The sequence below is a fragment of the Macaca mulatta genome, chromosome 11, assembly GCF_049350105.2.
Source record: "Macaca mulatta isolate MMU2019108-1 chromosome 11, T2T-MMU8v2.0, whole genome shotgun sequence".
In the NCBI taxonomy this organism is placed as follows: Eukaryota; Metazoa; Chordata; class Mammalia; order Primates; family Cercopithecidae; genus Macaca; species Macaca mulatta.
This window is the reverse complement of record NC_133416.1, coordinates 5,390,549-5,405,486: the sequence shown is the minus strand read 5'-3', so window position 1 is coordinate 5,405,486 and position 14,938 is coordinate 5,390,549. Positions and strand designations below refer to the sequence as shown.

Sequence of the window (14,938 nt, the reverse complement as noted above, 5' to 3'; positions counted from 1 at the left end):
AGTGGAGTCTGTCTCCATCCTTTTGCTCTGCCTCCCAGCAGCAGACTTGTTACTTGAATCTAGGCTCATAGTTGGGGGTCAGGAAGATCACTTTGTTCAACTCTTCTCCTTCTTTGTTGTCTTTGTCAGCTCCTAGTTTGGTCAAGCCTCATGTATCTTGATTCTCAGCATTTCTGCCTGTGCCCTTGAGAAGGCTCTTTTGTCTCCTGCCTTCAGTCTTTTCTGGAAATACCTGATGGAGGCCAATGGAAAAGAGTTTGCAAGTTCCTGTGTCTGTGGCTCCAACCTATTCTAGCTTGATATGCTAGCCCACTTGGCCTTCAAGAATCTGTTAAAATTTTAGCTGCTTTCTTTTTACCCGCTTGTATGACAGCATCCTATTTCAGCTATGCTCTAACAAAGACGAAACTCCTTATAAGTCCTGTCGGTCCTTGGAGGGATATGTCCCGGTGTGGAATTCAGTTTACAAGGTTGCCTTATTATCACATCTCTGATGGACTCCAGAAAGGTGTGATTTTGTTGATCAGCAGGCCTCAGCCTTTTGAGCACCAGGGACCAGTTTCACGGAAGACAGTTTTTTTCCAGGAGAGGCGGGGAGGGTTTGGGGATGAAACTGTTCCACAAGGAGCACACAACCTAGATTGCCTGCATGTGCAGTTCACAACACAGTTCACGCTCCTGTGAGAACCTAATGCTGCCGCTGATTGGATGGGAGGTGGAGCTCAGGTGGTCATGCTCACTCACCTGCTGCTTCCTGCTGAGCGGCCCGGTTCCTAACAGGCCAGTACGGGGGCATTGGGGTCCCGTTGTAGATTGTATGGCTAGGTTTAAATTTACCGTATCTACTAATGAAGTCAGTCATTGAGTCTAATGGGGCTATTGGGATTAGCCCCAAAAATTTAGGGAAATGGATGACTCGTACAGACTTGTGTCATCTTCAGCATACCACTGTTTGAATTGAACAATGATATAGTTATTGCTCTTTTGTGGAAGTCTTTTCAGGAACTATAAAGAGGAGAGCAAAGAGAAAGGCAGTTTAGTAGGAGGAGAATGTTGGAGGTAAAAAACAAAACAAACTGGAGGCTGAGGCAGGAGAATGGCGTGAACCCAGGAGGCGGAGCTTGCAGTGAGCCGAGATCGGGCCACTGCACTCCAGCCTGGGTGACAGACCGAAAAAAAAAACAAGATATGGTGAAAATAAAGGATGTGTATACATCAAAATGAACTTCATCTTTTTTATTATATATTTTATTTGACTTTAAATTTTTATTGCTATCACTTTGTCTATTTTCTAATTTTGCCTAGAGCTAGCCCTGGTATAGGATGTATTATATATTTTAAAATATAATGTGATTTTAAAGTAAAAGTTAATTGCTTCATTTAATCATTCTCTTAGGCTGCTAAAAATGTTAAATGGCAGTATATTAATTGACATTATAATGATTGAAAGTAATAATCTGCTTTATTTATTGTGAGGAAATGGAAGAACAAGTGGGAATTTAGAACCTATTAGTGCTTATGGTCTTACTTGTCACCATGGATTAAGGATGAGTTTAGGAAGAAATTAGCAAGACTTTCAGCTGTTCAGTTTTCTCTCATTATAAAGCTTTCCTTTAAGAAAAGTTTTTGACAAACATAAAAGTATATCAATAATTTTATTACTTTTAGTGAGGAAATTAAAGTTCAGCCAAGTCAGTTCAGAGAATCTGTAGAAGCAATTGGAAGGATTTATGAGGAACAGAGAAAGTTAGAAGAAAGTTTTACCATTCACTTAGGTAAGTGTGTTAACTTTTTCCAGTTATATTTTATTGTAACTTCTGAAACTTTGTTTTAATTATTAGTTTTTTAAAATAATAGAGACAAGGTCCCGCCATGTTGCCCAGGCTGGTCTTGAACTCCTGGGCTCAAGCAATCCACCCACCTTGGCCTCCCAAAGTGCTAGGATTACAGGCGTGAGCCACCGTGCCTGGCCACTGAAACTTTTTTTATATGCTGTAAGAGAAAAATCCCTAACATGAGTAGAGTGTACCTATGTTATTTTTAATTCCAAATTATGTTTTGCTTTAAAAAAGACTATATTTTGTTGGCTTTAAGTTTTGTATATTTATATAATGTTTTTTTCAGATAGATTAAATTGAAATAGTCATTAAAATGGAAAGTTGCAAGGCCCATTTTTAATTATTTTGTAGTACAGATTTATCTGGATTCTTGCCATAGAGATTCGCATCCTGTTATACTGGACTTTTTGCAGCTGCTTAAGTATCTTTCCTGGACTATTGCCTATCCCCAGGAGCCCAGTTAAAGACCATGCATAATTTGAGATTGCTGAGAGCAGATATGCTGGACTTCTGTAAGCATAAAAGAAATCATCGAAGTGGTGTGAAACTTCATCGGCTCCAAACAGCTCTGTCACTTTATTCTACATCTCTCTGTGGCCTGGTTTTACTAGTAGATAATCGAATTAATTCATATAGTGGTATTAAAAGAGGTAAGTTAACATCACACACGTTTATTTTGTTAAATCTCACGCTGTAACACTATTCTTACAAAAAAAGGAATTATGGGGAAACTGAAAAAAAATTTTAATCACCTTGACATTCAAGTAGACCAAACAAACATACCCAACCATAGTTATTTTATTTCAAACTGTAGCATTGATCAAGTGCTTCATGATGTTTATTTTTCTTTGCTATTATATTATAAATAATGTTTTTATAGAATTCTCATTACAAGGTAAAACAAAAAGAGCAGTCACGTGTTTTCAGTTTAGAAGCAAATCCTGGCTTGGTGATTTTTAGTTCATCCATTTGTCTGTGTGTGTGTGTGTGTGTGTGTGTGTGTGTGTGTGTGTGTGTGTGTGTGTGTGTGTGTGTGTGTATATATATATATTTTTTTTTTAAATAACCTACCTCTTAAATTTGCTAGGTAAAATTCTACCTTCCCTCTTAGTACAACTCACTTTTTATGATTATTTCTAAATTTGTAAATATATAAAATGTAAAATATATAAAATATATGAAATGTATACCTGTTTTTTGAAAGAAGCTTAAGTAGAATTTATTTCCTCTCATAAATATAAGAACCTTCTTGTATTTTTATAGCACCTTTTGGGGTGGATTATGATCAAAGTATTATTTAAAGAAGACCTGGAATTAACATTTGTTTGTCTCTTAATTGTATACTCTTTTGAGTGAGTGAGAGGTTAAGTTTCTAATCAAAACAAAATTACTGTGCCCTAACTTAAGGCATAATTGTTTAAAGGACAAGTATAAGAAATCTTAAGAAAAATAAGTATTATTTTCTGTTTCTACTAAATCTCATTGTAAGTAAATACTAAATATTTGATAATTTGCATTTAGAAGTTTGTAAATGTTTTGGGTCCTTTAGATTTTGCCACAGTTTGCCAAGAATGCACTGACTTCCATTTTCCCCGAATTGAAGAGCAATTAGAAGTTGTCCAACAGGTGGTACTTTATGCCAGAACCCAGCGCAGGAGTAAGTTGAAAGAATCACTTGGTGGGTAAAACTCACTTTTACTACATTCTGTCTGTAACCACTGTAATAGTATATGGATCATTATTAAGATCATATAGAAAATTGTATTGGTGGAAGATAGAGGGAAATTAAAAACAAAATTTAAGATTTTTTAAAGTTTTTTTCTTTAAAAAGAACATCAAAATATATTTTTGGTTTTTGGGTTTTTTTTTTTTCCTTCAACTTTTATTTTAAGTTCCAGGGTACCTGTACAGGATGCACAGGTTTGTTACATAGGTAAACGTGTGCATGGTGGTTTGCTGCACCTATCAACCCATCGCCTAGGTATTAAGCCCACTGTCTATTAGCTGTTCTTCCTGATGTTCTTCCCTTCTCTCAGTAGGCCCCAGTGCATATTGTTCCCCACCATGCGTCCATGTGTTCTGATCGTTCAGCTCCCATTTATAAGTGAGAACATGTGGTGTTTGGTCTTCTGTTCCTGCATTAGTTTGCTGAGGATAACAGTTTCCAGCTCCATCCATGTCCCTGCAAAGGATATGATCTCATTCCCTTTTATACCTGCACAGTATTCCATGGTGTATGTGTCCCACATTTTCTTTATCCAGTCTATCATTAATGGGCATTAGGGTTGATTCCATGTCTTTGCTATTGTGAATAGTGCTGTGAAGAACATGCGTGTGCATGTATCTTTATATAGAATGATTTCTATTCCTTTGGATATAAATCCAGATCTTCAGAAGCTTGAACTCTGTGACTAATTTTCTTTTTTAAGGGAATGATTTTCTTCAAGGTTCTTAGTGAAAACTATTGTTAAATTTCAGTACTATAGTTATACTTGAAGTAGGCACTCGGTGGAAAGTTGGTGATCTTTTGATCCAAGTTCTATATCTTCAAAGTGGACGTAATTATTACTACAGAGGGGATTGGAAATGTAGACTAAAAGGTAGCACAAAATATACACTTTTTGTATGTTATATCTTTGGCTTAAGTAGCATGAAGTCAGTTAAATGAATTATTTTTGGTTCTTAAAAAAAAAAAAACTCTGTATCCTCAAATGACTGCTTTTTCTATATTTATCCATAACATAACATTCTTTGTATTTAGGAAATTTACAGGAAAAATTTTTTTAATTTATTGAGATATATTTAACAATATTGTATATATTTGAGGTATACAATTTGATGATTCAGTGTGCACAGATATTGTAAAATAATCACTTCAAATGGATTAGCATATTTATTACCTCAGATCGTTGCCACTTTTTTGTGTCCATGGTGAGAACACTGAAGATCTGCCCTCTTAATGAATTTCAAGTATACACTAGAATATTGTTAAATATAATCACATTGTCATACATTATATTGCCAGAACTTATCCATCCGTGCGGCTGAAACTTTGTACCCCTTGACAAAAATCTCCCCATTTCCCCCCGCCCCAGCCCTGGTAACCACCTTCTACTCTCTACCAATGTGAGTTCAACTATTTTAGGTTCCATGTATAAGTGAGATGATATAATATTTGTTTTTCTGTGTCTGGCTTATTTCACTTAGCATCCTCCAGGATGCTTAGTGTCCTCCAGGTCCATCCATGTGGTTGCAAATGGCAGGATTTTCTTTTTTACGGCTGAATAATATTCCATTATGTGTCTGTCTGTGTATGTGTGCACATTTAGGTGTGTTTTTAATATCTTGATTATTGCGACTAATGCCAAAATGGAGATAACTCTTTAAGATCCTAATTTCATTTCCTTTGGATATATACCCTAAAGTGGAGTTGCTGGATCATAAGATAGTTCTGTTTTTAATTTTTTTAAGAAACCTCCATCCTGGAAATGGTTTTTAAAGCTATTGAAAAGTTAATGGCATCTTTCTTCAGAAGCTTTCTATCTATACATAGGAAGAGGGTTAAGGGAAGTGAGGTAAAAGAAAAATCTCTGGCTCAAATCCCAGAGTAATTTAGCTGTTTTTTAATTGAAAAATGAAAGTTTAAAGAGTGGTTTCTTTGTAAATTAAATTGGTACCATTGGTTTGTTTAGTTAGGACCTAAATATTAGGGTAATAGTCATTTCAAATATGTTTTAAGTTGTGTTTTTCTTTTATTTCATATATCACAGATATAAAATCACAAACATCCTCTTGTCTGGCTTGAATGCATACACAGTATTTTATTATTTCTCCTTTTTTTTTTTTTTTTTTTTTTTGAGACAAAGTCTTACTCTGTCATCCAGGCTGGAGTGCAGTGGCGCGATCTCAGTCCCCGCAACCTTTGCCTCCTGGGCTCAAGCAATTCTCGTGCCTCAGCCTCCTGAGTAGCTGGGATTACAGATGTGTACCACCATGCCTGGCTAATTTTTATATTTTTAATAGAGATGGGGTTTTGCCATGTTGGCCAGGCTGGTCTCAAACTCCTGGCCTCATGTGATCCACCCGCCTTGGCCTCCCAAAATGCTGGGATTACAGGTGTGAACCACTGCACCTGGCCAGTATTATTATTATTTCTTATAAAAACCTGATGTTGGTGCCCAGGAAAGAAAACATGGTAAGCTTTAAAATTGGGGCTGTCTTCTCCTTTAAATCTGCGTTTGGTACTTTTGAATGCTTTTTTCTTTCTTTCTTGTCTTTGTTTTCACCTGCTGTGTTTAAAAGAAGCCATTATAGTATTTCAGGTGCATGTATTTTTGTTGTACAGTAGCAGAGAGATATTGTATCTTTGCTTGGTATAAGGAAGACCTTTCTGAAGGGTCTTTGTTCCCCTCCCATCTTCCTCTCTCCCAGAAATTATAGAATTCTTTCCTTTCTCCTGTAGCTAGAATGTGGCTGTCTAGTCATAACCTGACTAGGGTTCACTACAGTGTCTTTATCTATTCAATAAACTTTAAAAGAATGGTTTATATGTTTTTAATCATTCTTTAAATAGGTCAAACATTCTGAAGATTCACAATTCAAACTATACAAAAGAGCATACAGTGAAAGTGTCCCTCTGTTCCCAGCCATCCAGTTTCCCTCTTCAGAGGCAGCCAGTGCTATCACACATGTCCTTTGCAGACAGATGTTTATGTATGTATAAGCAAGTGTATGCGTGTACTTGTTTATTTTCCTTTTTTACATAAATGGCAGCTTTCTACGTAACACTATTCTGTACTCTGCCTTTTTCGCTGAGTAATTTATCTTGGAGATCATTTCGTATCAGTCCATAAAGACCATCCTCATGCTTTTATGCTGTTGCATAGTGGTCCATTGCAGGATATCCTGTTATTAATCAGTCCCCTACTAATAGACATTTGATCTATTCCTTATTTTTTGTTATTATAAGTAATGATGCCTAGTAATGGTAAATAACCTTGCATATGAATAAATGTGCATGTGTGTGAGCAGTAAGCATATCTACAGAAGAGATTCCTAAAGATAAATTCCCAGGTTAAAGTTTATAATTTTCATAGCATTGGCAATTACTCTGTGTAGTATTTCTACCAGTTTATATTCCCACTAAAGGCAGTTGAGGGTTTGCTGTGGCAATATGTGTTATATATAACAGAGCCAGCTGAGTATTAGAAAATCCCTATAGAAGTATATCCTAACAAAACCTTTCAGAATATCTTGGTATACCCTCTTCTTCTTCTACCAATTGTTATTACTTTTATCAACCCTCGCCAAAAGAACTCATATCCATATTACGTAAAAATAGCTTCCTTCTCATACAAACTAGCAATGATGTGATCAGAAACATTTTAACATTATTCTTAGTAGTGACTAAAAGCGTGAAGATTGAGATCATGACAGGTGTGGAAGGAGGAGGAGGATTCTAAGTATATTTATGAGAGATAGAAAGTGTGCAGTCAGTGACAGGAAGTTTTTAAACCACATATGGCTAAGGCAGTGCATGTATATCATGACTTTATTTTGTTCTTGTTCAAGCAACTACTTTGTGGTTTCAGTGAGTCAGTGATGCAAGTAGGTTTATAAAAGACTTTCTTAAAGAAAGCTGCATGTTGTTACAGAAGAACTTTGTGAAAATACCTTCTCCATCTTTTTCTGTGCACACCTACGTATTTGTTCTGCACGTTTACATCCTGATATGCAATTGTTTATTCTAAGACATTCCATTATTTTTCTTACTATGGTTGTTATAGTAACATCTTTGTATTTCTGTGGTCCGTGATAAAAAGCCAAAAATGTTTATGTACATTTTATATACGTTTTAAAAAAAATAAAACTGGCCATCTTCTTGCTATTACTAAACAAGGCATTGCCATGAAAATATGGAAAGGGAAATGGACTATGAACTGTTCTCTCTTGTTTACTTAACAGAGATTCTATTTGTTCATACTCCATGTGAACAACATTAGAGTCCTTCTTTTTGTTCCTTATAATCTGTGCTACGATTAGACATTTATTCAAAGCCTGTCAATCACATGGCTCTGTATTACAAACGATAATTCATTAAATATGGATTCTAGCATCAGAGCCTTCTATCTCTCTGACTCTTGATTTATAAAATGTGTGCATTTACGAAGTACAGTGTTATAAATCAATTTATCAAAGTAGTCACTAGATAAAAATATTGTTACTTTTATTCAGATCTCTTTTAAAATTATAATATTTTGATATTTGCTGTTTACTTATTTGAAGGTCTGTTTTCATGTGATTTTCTGATGCTAAAAGCCATTCCCAAATAGATTCCAAAATAGTTTTTAATTGGAATAAATATGCAGCCTCTTAAAGACAGCTAATATGAAGGCTAATATTCAGTTTGCCTTTGTGAGTTCTGATGGAATTCTTATAAAGTTCAGATGTCTCTTTTATTAAAATATATATGTAAAATAATTTGCATTCCATCTTTATAATGTATGTTCAATCATAATGTTTATTTTACCAACATTTATTCTTCTAAGAAATAGCAAGCCTTCAAAAAAGAAGAAAAACTGTTAAATATCTGAAAAAAAAAATGTTCCATTTGAAACAGTTTCACCTATCTGTTATAACTGTATATAGCGTCAGGTAAGAAATAAATTTGAGGAATGGGGTGAATATACAGTGATTCCTAGTCCCCCTAGCCGTTTGTTTGTAACCCTGAACAAGTTATATCAACAACAGTGACTCAGATTCTAAAAATAAAGATGGCCACACCACAACTACCTAATGAAGTTATTTCATATGTGGTTAACTTGGTGCCCTGAACCTCCTAGATGAAAAATAGGATACTGGCATAGTTAATACCATAGGACTTAGAATCTGAGTATGTGAATTCAAGACCTGGCTCCACCACTTACCTGTGCATGCTTGGTTAAGTTAGTTAACCCATCCAAGCCTCTGTCTCCTCATACATAAAATGGACATAGTAGTAGGACTTACCTCCCAGGGCTGTGGTTATAGAGGTTTTGTAAGAATTAAATGACGTCATCCATGTAAAGCATGTAGCAGAACGCCTGGCACATAAATGCCCTTAGTGAATTTTTGCTGTTGCTGTGATTCTTTTGGGAGTGGTTATAGTAACATATTCTCATATGTTGTTATGTTCTTTCATATTGCATTGTCTTATGAATAGATTCTGGGAACCAAAATGGAGGAAATGATGATAAGACTAAGAATGCTGAGAGGAACTATTTAAATGTTTTACCTGGTAAGTATTTTTTTTTATTTTAAATTACTGTCTTCTTATACCAAAAAAATGTTTTATAATGCACACCATAGGAATTTGTGTTTTAAATCTATGATTTTAGTATATGTCATTATATCACTTTGAAACAACACTTTGTACCTCTATAATACACTTTCACAGATGTTTTCCAATGTTAAACTTGATTTTTTTGTTTGTTTTGAGAGAAGCCATGCTCTGTTGCCCAGGCTGGAGCACAGTGGTGCGATCTCAGCTCTCTGCAACCTCTGCCACCCGGGTTCAAGCGATTCTCCTGCCTCAGCCTCCTGAGTAGCTGGGACTACAGGCCCACGCCACCACACCCGGCTAGTTTTTTTGTGTTTTTTGTAGAGATGGTGTTTCACCATGTTGGCTGGGCTGGTCTTGAACTCCTGACCTCAAGTGATCCACCTGCCTCAGCCTCCCAAAGTGCTGGGAATACAAGCGTGAGCCACCATGCCTGGCCCAAAACTTAATTATTAATATCATACTAGTACTCACTTTTTTCTAGATCCATAAAAGAAAAATTGCTCAAGAAGTTGCATAAGTTTTATCATTGTTTTTTATTGCAAATTTTCTCTTATACATTATTTCTTAGTTTCTTAAGAAATAAACCAAAAAATAAGTTTTACTCTGAAATATTAACTATACACTTCTCAGCCTTATAGCTAAGATCAAGTGAAATATAAACAATAGTACATAGAGATATAAACAGTTGAACTTAAATATAAAGAAAATGGGTCATCTTATTTAGAATTTTATTTTCATTTCCCCTTACATTTTTCTGTTTTCCATTTTATTTCCTTTATTATTCTTAAATATGTTGTTTAACAACTGAAAATTCAGTCTCTCAATCCTGTTTCTGATTGAATTCACTCTGATAACCCTTAGTGTTTATATCACAGAGCATAACAAGGACTATTTGTATACTTTATAAAATTTTTTAATTAAGTGGTATATTTTACAGTTTCAGAAATAGCCATCTCGTGATGGTTTTTTATTCTCCTTTAAGGTAATTTTATCACATTTTTTTCCCCAGATCTTTGACATGTAGGTCACATTACATATGTATATGTGTGTATATATATGTATATGTATATGTATATAAACCACTGTCACTCAGTTGGAACACACTACATTTAATCTAAGCAAATATTATACCCATTTCTGGTATTCATCTTGTTGGGCCCTGTCTGTTAGCCTGTGGTCATCAGCCTCGAAATTTCCTCCCACCTTCAGTTATCCCACCTTAGTGGATAATGTTAGAATCACCACATGTTGTTTCCTCCACTGTGTGGAACAGGAAACCATCCTCCTCTTCGTTTAAAAATACCTTCAATGAAGGATCTATTGTATTTCTCTTCATGGATCCACAATTTAAATCATCCATATTTTGTGGCTTTCTTAAAATGTGCCAATCTTATTTCTACTCTGGAAGAACCGATGTCTGGTTTTTTTAAACATAACTGTTTGTTGCTGTACGTATTTCCTTCCTTAGTCTTTTCTGGAAAAAGCCTATAGGTTGTTGAACAACTGGCAATTCAGTCTCTCAGTCCTCTTTCTGATTGAATTCTCTCTGATGACCCTTAGTAGTGTTTGTATCACGGAACATAACAAGGACTATCTTATTTGTATACTTTGTCTCTGTGTTACAACCAAATCAGGAGGATATATCATAAGTCTGAGTCAGAAAAGGAATATTAAAGTATTCAGTTAGAGAGAATAGCATATTAATTTCCATTTAGTTAAAGTATACCTACACAACCAGGATGTTTACAGGAGATGAAAAAAATCTAAATCAAAACTTATTTTAATTTTTAAATTGCAAAGAAAAACAGTTTTATTTATATACTTGTAAGCCAGTTATAGTTTACTTAATAATGATCTAAATATTTCCAGTTTACATCATCTAATTCTCATAACCTTGTAAGGAAAGCAATCAGCAGCATTTTCCCCATCTCATACACTAAGTAACAGAGGATCAATAAGTTGAATTGATTTGCCCAAGATCACTCAGCCAATGTGCTAGAAATCAGATCTTCTTAACATCCAATCTAGTCCTTTTTCTACTATAGCATATTAATTTGATTACTACTGCCAGCCCCACAGCCCCCATTTTATTAATGGGTAAAATTAGGCCAAGAAACAAGTCATTTAAGGTCAAAGAAAGCAGTGCCAATTTGGGGATTAGGAGCACCTGACTTCTTCACTAAGTCATCCTGCCACACTCCTGGAGCATGGCCCATATCTCAAGCTATGACTTCCATCCTGTGAATAATCAGTAGCAGTTTAGAAGGTAATACACTGTACTGGGCCAGAAGGGATATTGTCTTATCACATAGTCCACTGAATTTCTGATAAGCAGTCTGTGTCTTTTGTTGCCTTCCTAGAAAATTATAACTAAACTATTCCTCACCAATTTTCTTTTTTACTTTCTCTTTATCCAGTTTATTGTGATATATCTCTTGCTGTCCTTTCTTTAATTTCATTCTCTGTTTATCTAATTCCTTTATCTCGTTCAAGTTAAAATAAATAAAAGACCTTTGCCTGGGACCTGTCAGAGGCATCTGTGGATATAGCTGATGCACACGGGTAACTAGAAATGTTAACCATAGGGCTAAAGTATATTAAGTATTTTAAGTGTACTGTATGTTTCTAAGTAGATCCTGAGATAATGACGTTGCTGCAAGGGCGAGCAGAATTTGTGAGGGCAAAGGTTAAGAGTGTGAGAGTAGAGATATGCAGACCTTTCCTAGAAGGACTTATCAGAATTTCCACTGAGGTATATGTATTGGTAAGAACATATCCTATGTTTTCTATTTTATTTCTTTATATTGATAGGAACTACAGAAAATACAAGCTGATGAGATTTTTCTTGGCTTGTGGGACTACACAGAAAAAAGAGTGATGGTAGGAAGCATGGATTTTAATGTTTGAGAAAGACTGCTCCAGCGTTCAGCCTAAAATATTCATTCAATAAATAATTATTGAGTATCTTCTACGTGCCAGGTGCTGTTCTACTTGCTACAGATAGAACACTGAAGAAGATAAACAAAACCCCTATAATTATGGCACGTACACAGTGGTCTCTTTAAAATAATATGTATACAAAAGAATTTCAGTGCTAAGAAGAAGATAAAACTGAATAAGGTGAAAGAGTAAAGGGTGGATGGAGGAGACCACTAGTAGATAGGATAGTTAAGGAAGACCTTTCTGAGGAGGTGACTTTTGATCTGAGATGTGATTGATGAAAAGAAGTCAGCCCTGTGAGAATCTTGGAGAAAAGCCCTCCAGGCAGCAGCCCTGAATTGGGAACAAGCTCTGCATGTTTGCAGAACGGAACAAAAGCTTGTGTAACTGGAGTGACGAAGGAGTGAGACAAGAAGATACTGGAGAGAGAGGCAGGGTCCAAGTCATCTTGGCCTGCTAGACTAGTGGTCCCCAGCCTTTTTGGCACCGGCACCGGGGACCGGTTTCATGGAAGACAGTTTTTCCACAGACCAGGGATTGGGGAGGTTTGAGGATGATTGAAGTGCATTACATTTATTGTGTACTTTATTTCTATTATTATTACATTGCAATATATAATGAAATAATCACACAAGTCACTGTAATGTAGAATCCGTGGGACCCCTGAGCTTGTTTTCCTGCAACTGGATGATCCCATCTGGGGGTGATGGGAGACAATGACAGATCATCAGGCATTAGAATCTTGTAAGGAGCACTTAACCTAGATCCTTCACATGCGCAGTTCACAGTAGGGTTCACGCTCCGGTGAGAATCTAATGCCGCCACTGATCTGACACGAGGTGGAGCTCAGGCTGTAATGTGAGCAGTGAGGAGCGGCTGTAAATACAGATGAAGCTTCACTCCCTTGCTGGCGCTCACCTCCTGCTGTGCAGCCCGGTTCCTACCAGGTGATGGACGGTGCCAGTCCATGGGGGACCGTTGTTCTAGACCATGATAAAGAGTATGGATTTTAAGTAGGGGAGGGATATGATATCTATTTAAGTCATAGCTGCATGAAGAGTTGGTTTGTAGGTGGACAAGCAGGGAGTAAGGAGATCAATTAAGAGAATATTACAAAAACCTAGGTGAGAAATTACAGTAGCATGAACTGGGGTGACACCAATAAAAGTGGAATACTCAGATGTGGGCTATTCTGGAGATAGAACTGAAACTGGTAGGTTGGATTGTGGATGAGGGGTTAGGCATTGAGGGAAAGCACAGGAATTAGGGACACCTATCTTTCTGTCCTGGGCAACTAACTGGACAGATTGGTCTCGTAAGTTGAGATGAGGAAGAGCAGATTTAGGGCATAGACACAAGAAGTAACCTTTCTTACATGTTAAATTTGACATTTTAGGCCAGGCGTGGTGGCCCATGCCTGTAATCCCAGCACTTTGGCAGGCTGAAGCAGGCAGATCATGAGATCAGGAGATGGAGACCATCCTGGACAACATGGTGAAACCCCATCTCTACAAAAAAATACAAAAATTAGCTGGGTGTGATGGCACGTGCCTGTAATCCCAGCTACTCAAGAGGCTGAGGCAGGAGAATTGCTTGAACCAGGGAGTCGGAGGTTGCAGTGAGCCGAGATTGTGCCACTGCACTCCAGCCTGGTGACAGAGTAAGACTCCATCTCAAAATACATTAATTAATTAATCAATTTGACATTTTAGGCATTTACATCAAAATAAAGATGAGCACTTATTTGATTTATTTACTACTTGGTGGTCACTTCATGCCAATTTATGAGCCTATTGCATAATTGGCTATTGTCTCTTATTTTCATTACCCTCTCTCTGAGAATTAAGGAGCAGTAATCACAGTTGATTCCTGAATCCGGTAAATGTTCATGATACACCCCACTAGTTCAGCACATTGATTGCCAATTACACTTATTTATAAAGCCCATTGATGAATGTGACTTAGGCATTTGATAATCATAATTGTATTTCTTGTTCATAGGGGAATTTTATATTACACGGCATTCGAATCTCTCAGAAATCCATGTTGCTTTCCATCTTTGTGTGGATGACCATGTGAAATCGGGAAACATCACTGCTCGTGATCCTGCCATTATGGGACTCCGAAATATACTCAAAGTTTGCTGTACCCATGACATCACAACAATAAGCATTCCTCTCTTGCTGGTACATGATATGTCAGAGGTAAGCAGATAGAAAAATCCTGGAATTTTATGATTAACATAATTGTAATATTGATTTAACCCTCAATATTGTATAATAATTCACTTTACGTTTTTTTAAACTAATGGATTTTTGCATCTTCTATCTGGTTAGTAGAATTGAGTGAAATATAATACAAAATGGTGAGTAATCCTTAATCATTTATGTTCAGAGAGCTATAGCATTGTCCTATAGTAAATAGACTAGAAAATCAAAATAATATTTAGCTTTGGATAAGATATGTGCCTCTACACCTCTTTCTCCTCCTTTTTTTTCCTCCTCTTCCCTGTCTTCCCTCTCCCCTTCCCCCTCTTCTTACCCCTTTCTTCTTTTTTGCCTTAAGTAGTGTTAGATTTACATACACGTATATATTTGGCTTAGGCTGCCATGAAAATTAGTTTGCATTTTCTGAGTGTGCATTAATAGGTAATGGAAAGAGATGCTAGATGACAGGAAGAAACCAGCCTTCGTTTAACATTTTTCTCAAAGGTTCTTTTTAGATAATACAGTTCTGCAATTAAGATGTAGCATAATCATTCTTCCATTTTGTTGTGTACTATAATTTAATTTTTAACAGTCTCTTCCCATGACTGGTTTTCCTCTTTCTTCCTTCACCC

The 14,938-nt window shown here is 36.3% G+C and overlaps 1 protein-coding gene across 4 annotated transcripts in view; it reads left to right on the top strand.

Moving 5' to 3' along the window:
* The window catches only part of FERRY3 (FERRY endosomal RAB5 effector complex subunit 3), a 45,078-nt gene that overhangs the window by 18,096 nt on the left and 12,044 nt on the right, over positions 1-14,938 (top strand). For all 4 annotated transcript variants that reach the window (XM_077952831.1, XM_015150803.3, XM_077952830.1 and 1 more), the window contains 5 exon segments: positions 1,669-1,775; positions 2,291-2,488; positions 3,388-3,516; positions 9,040-9,114; positions 14,101-14,303. In XM_077952831.1, the coding sequence (XP_077808957.1) occupies positions 1,669-1,775; positions 2,291-2,488; positions 3,388-3,516; positions 9,040-9,114; positions 14,101-14,303 (712 nt within the window).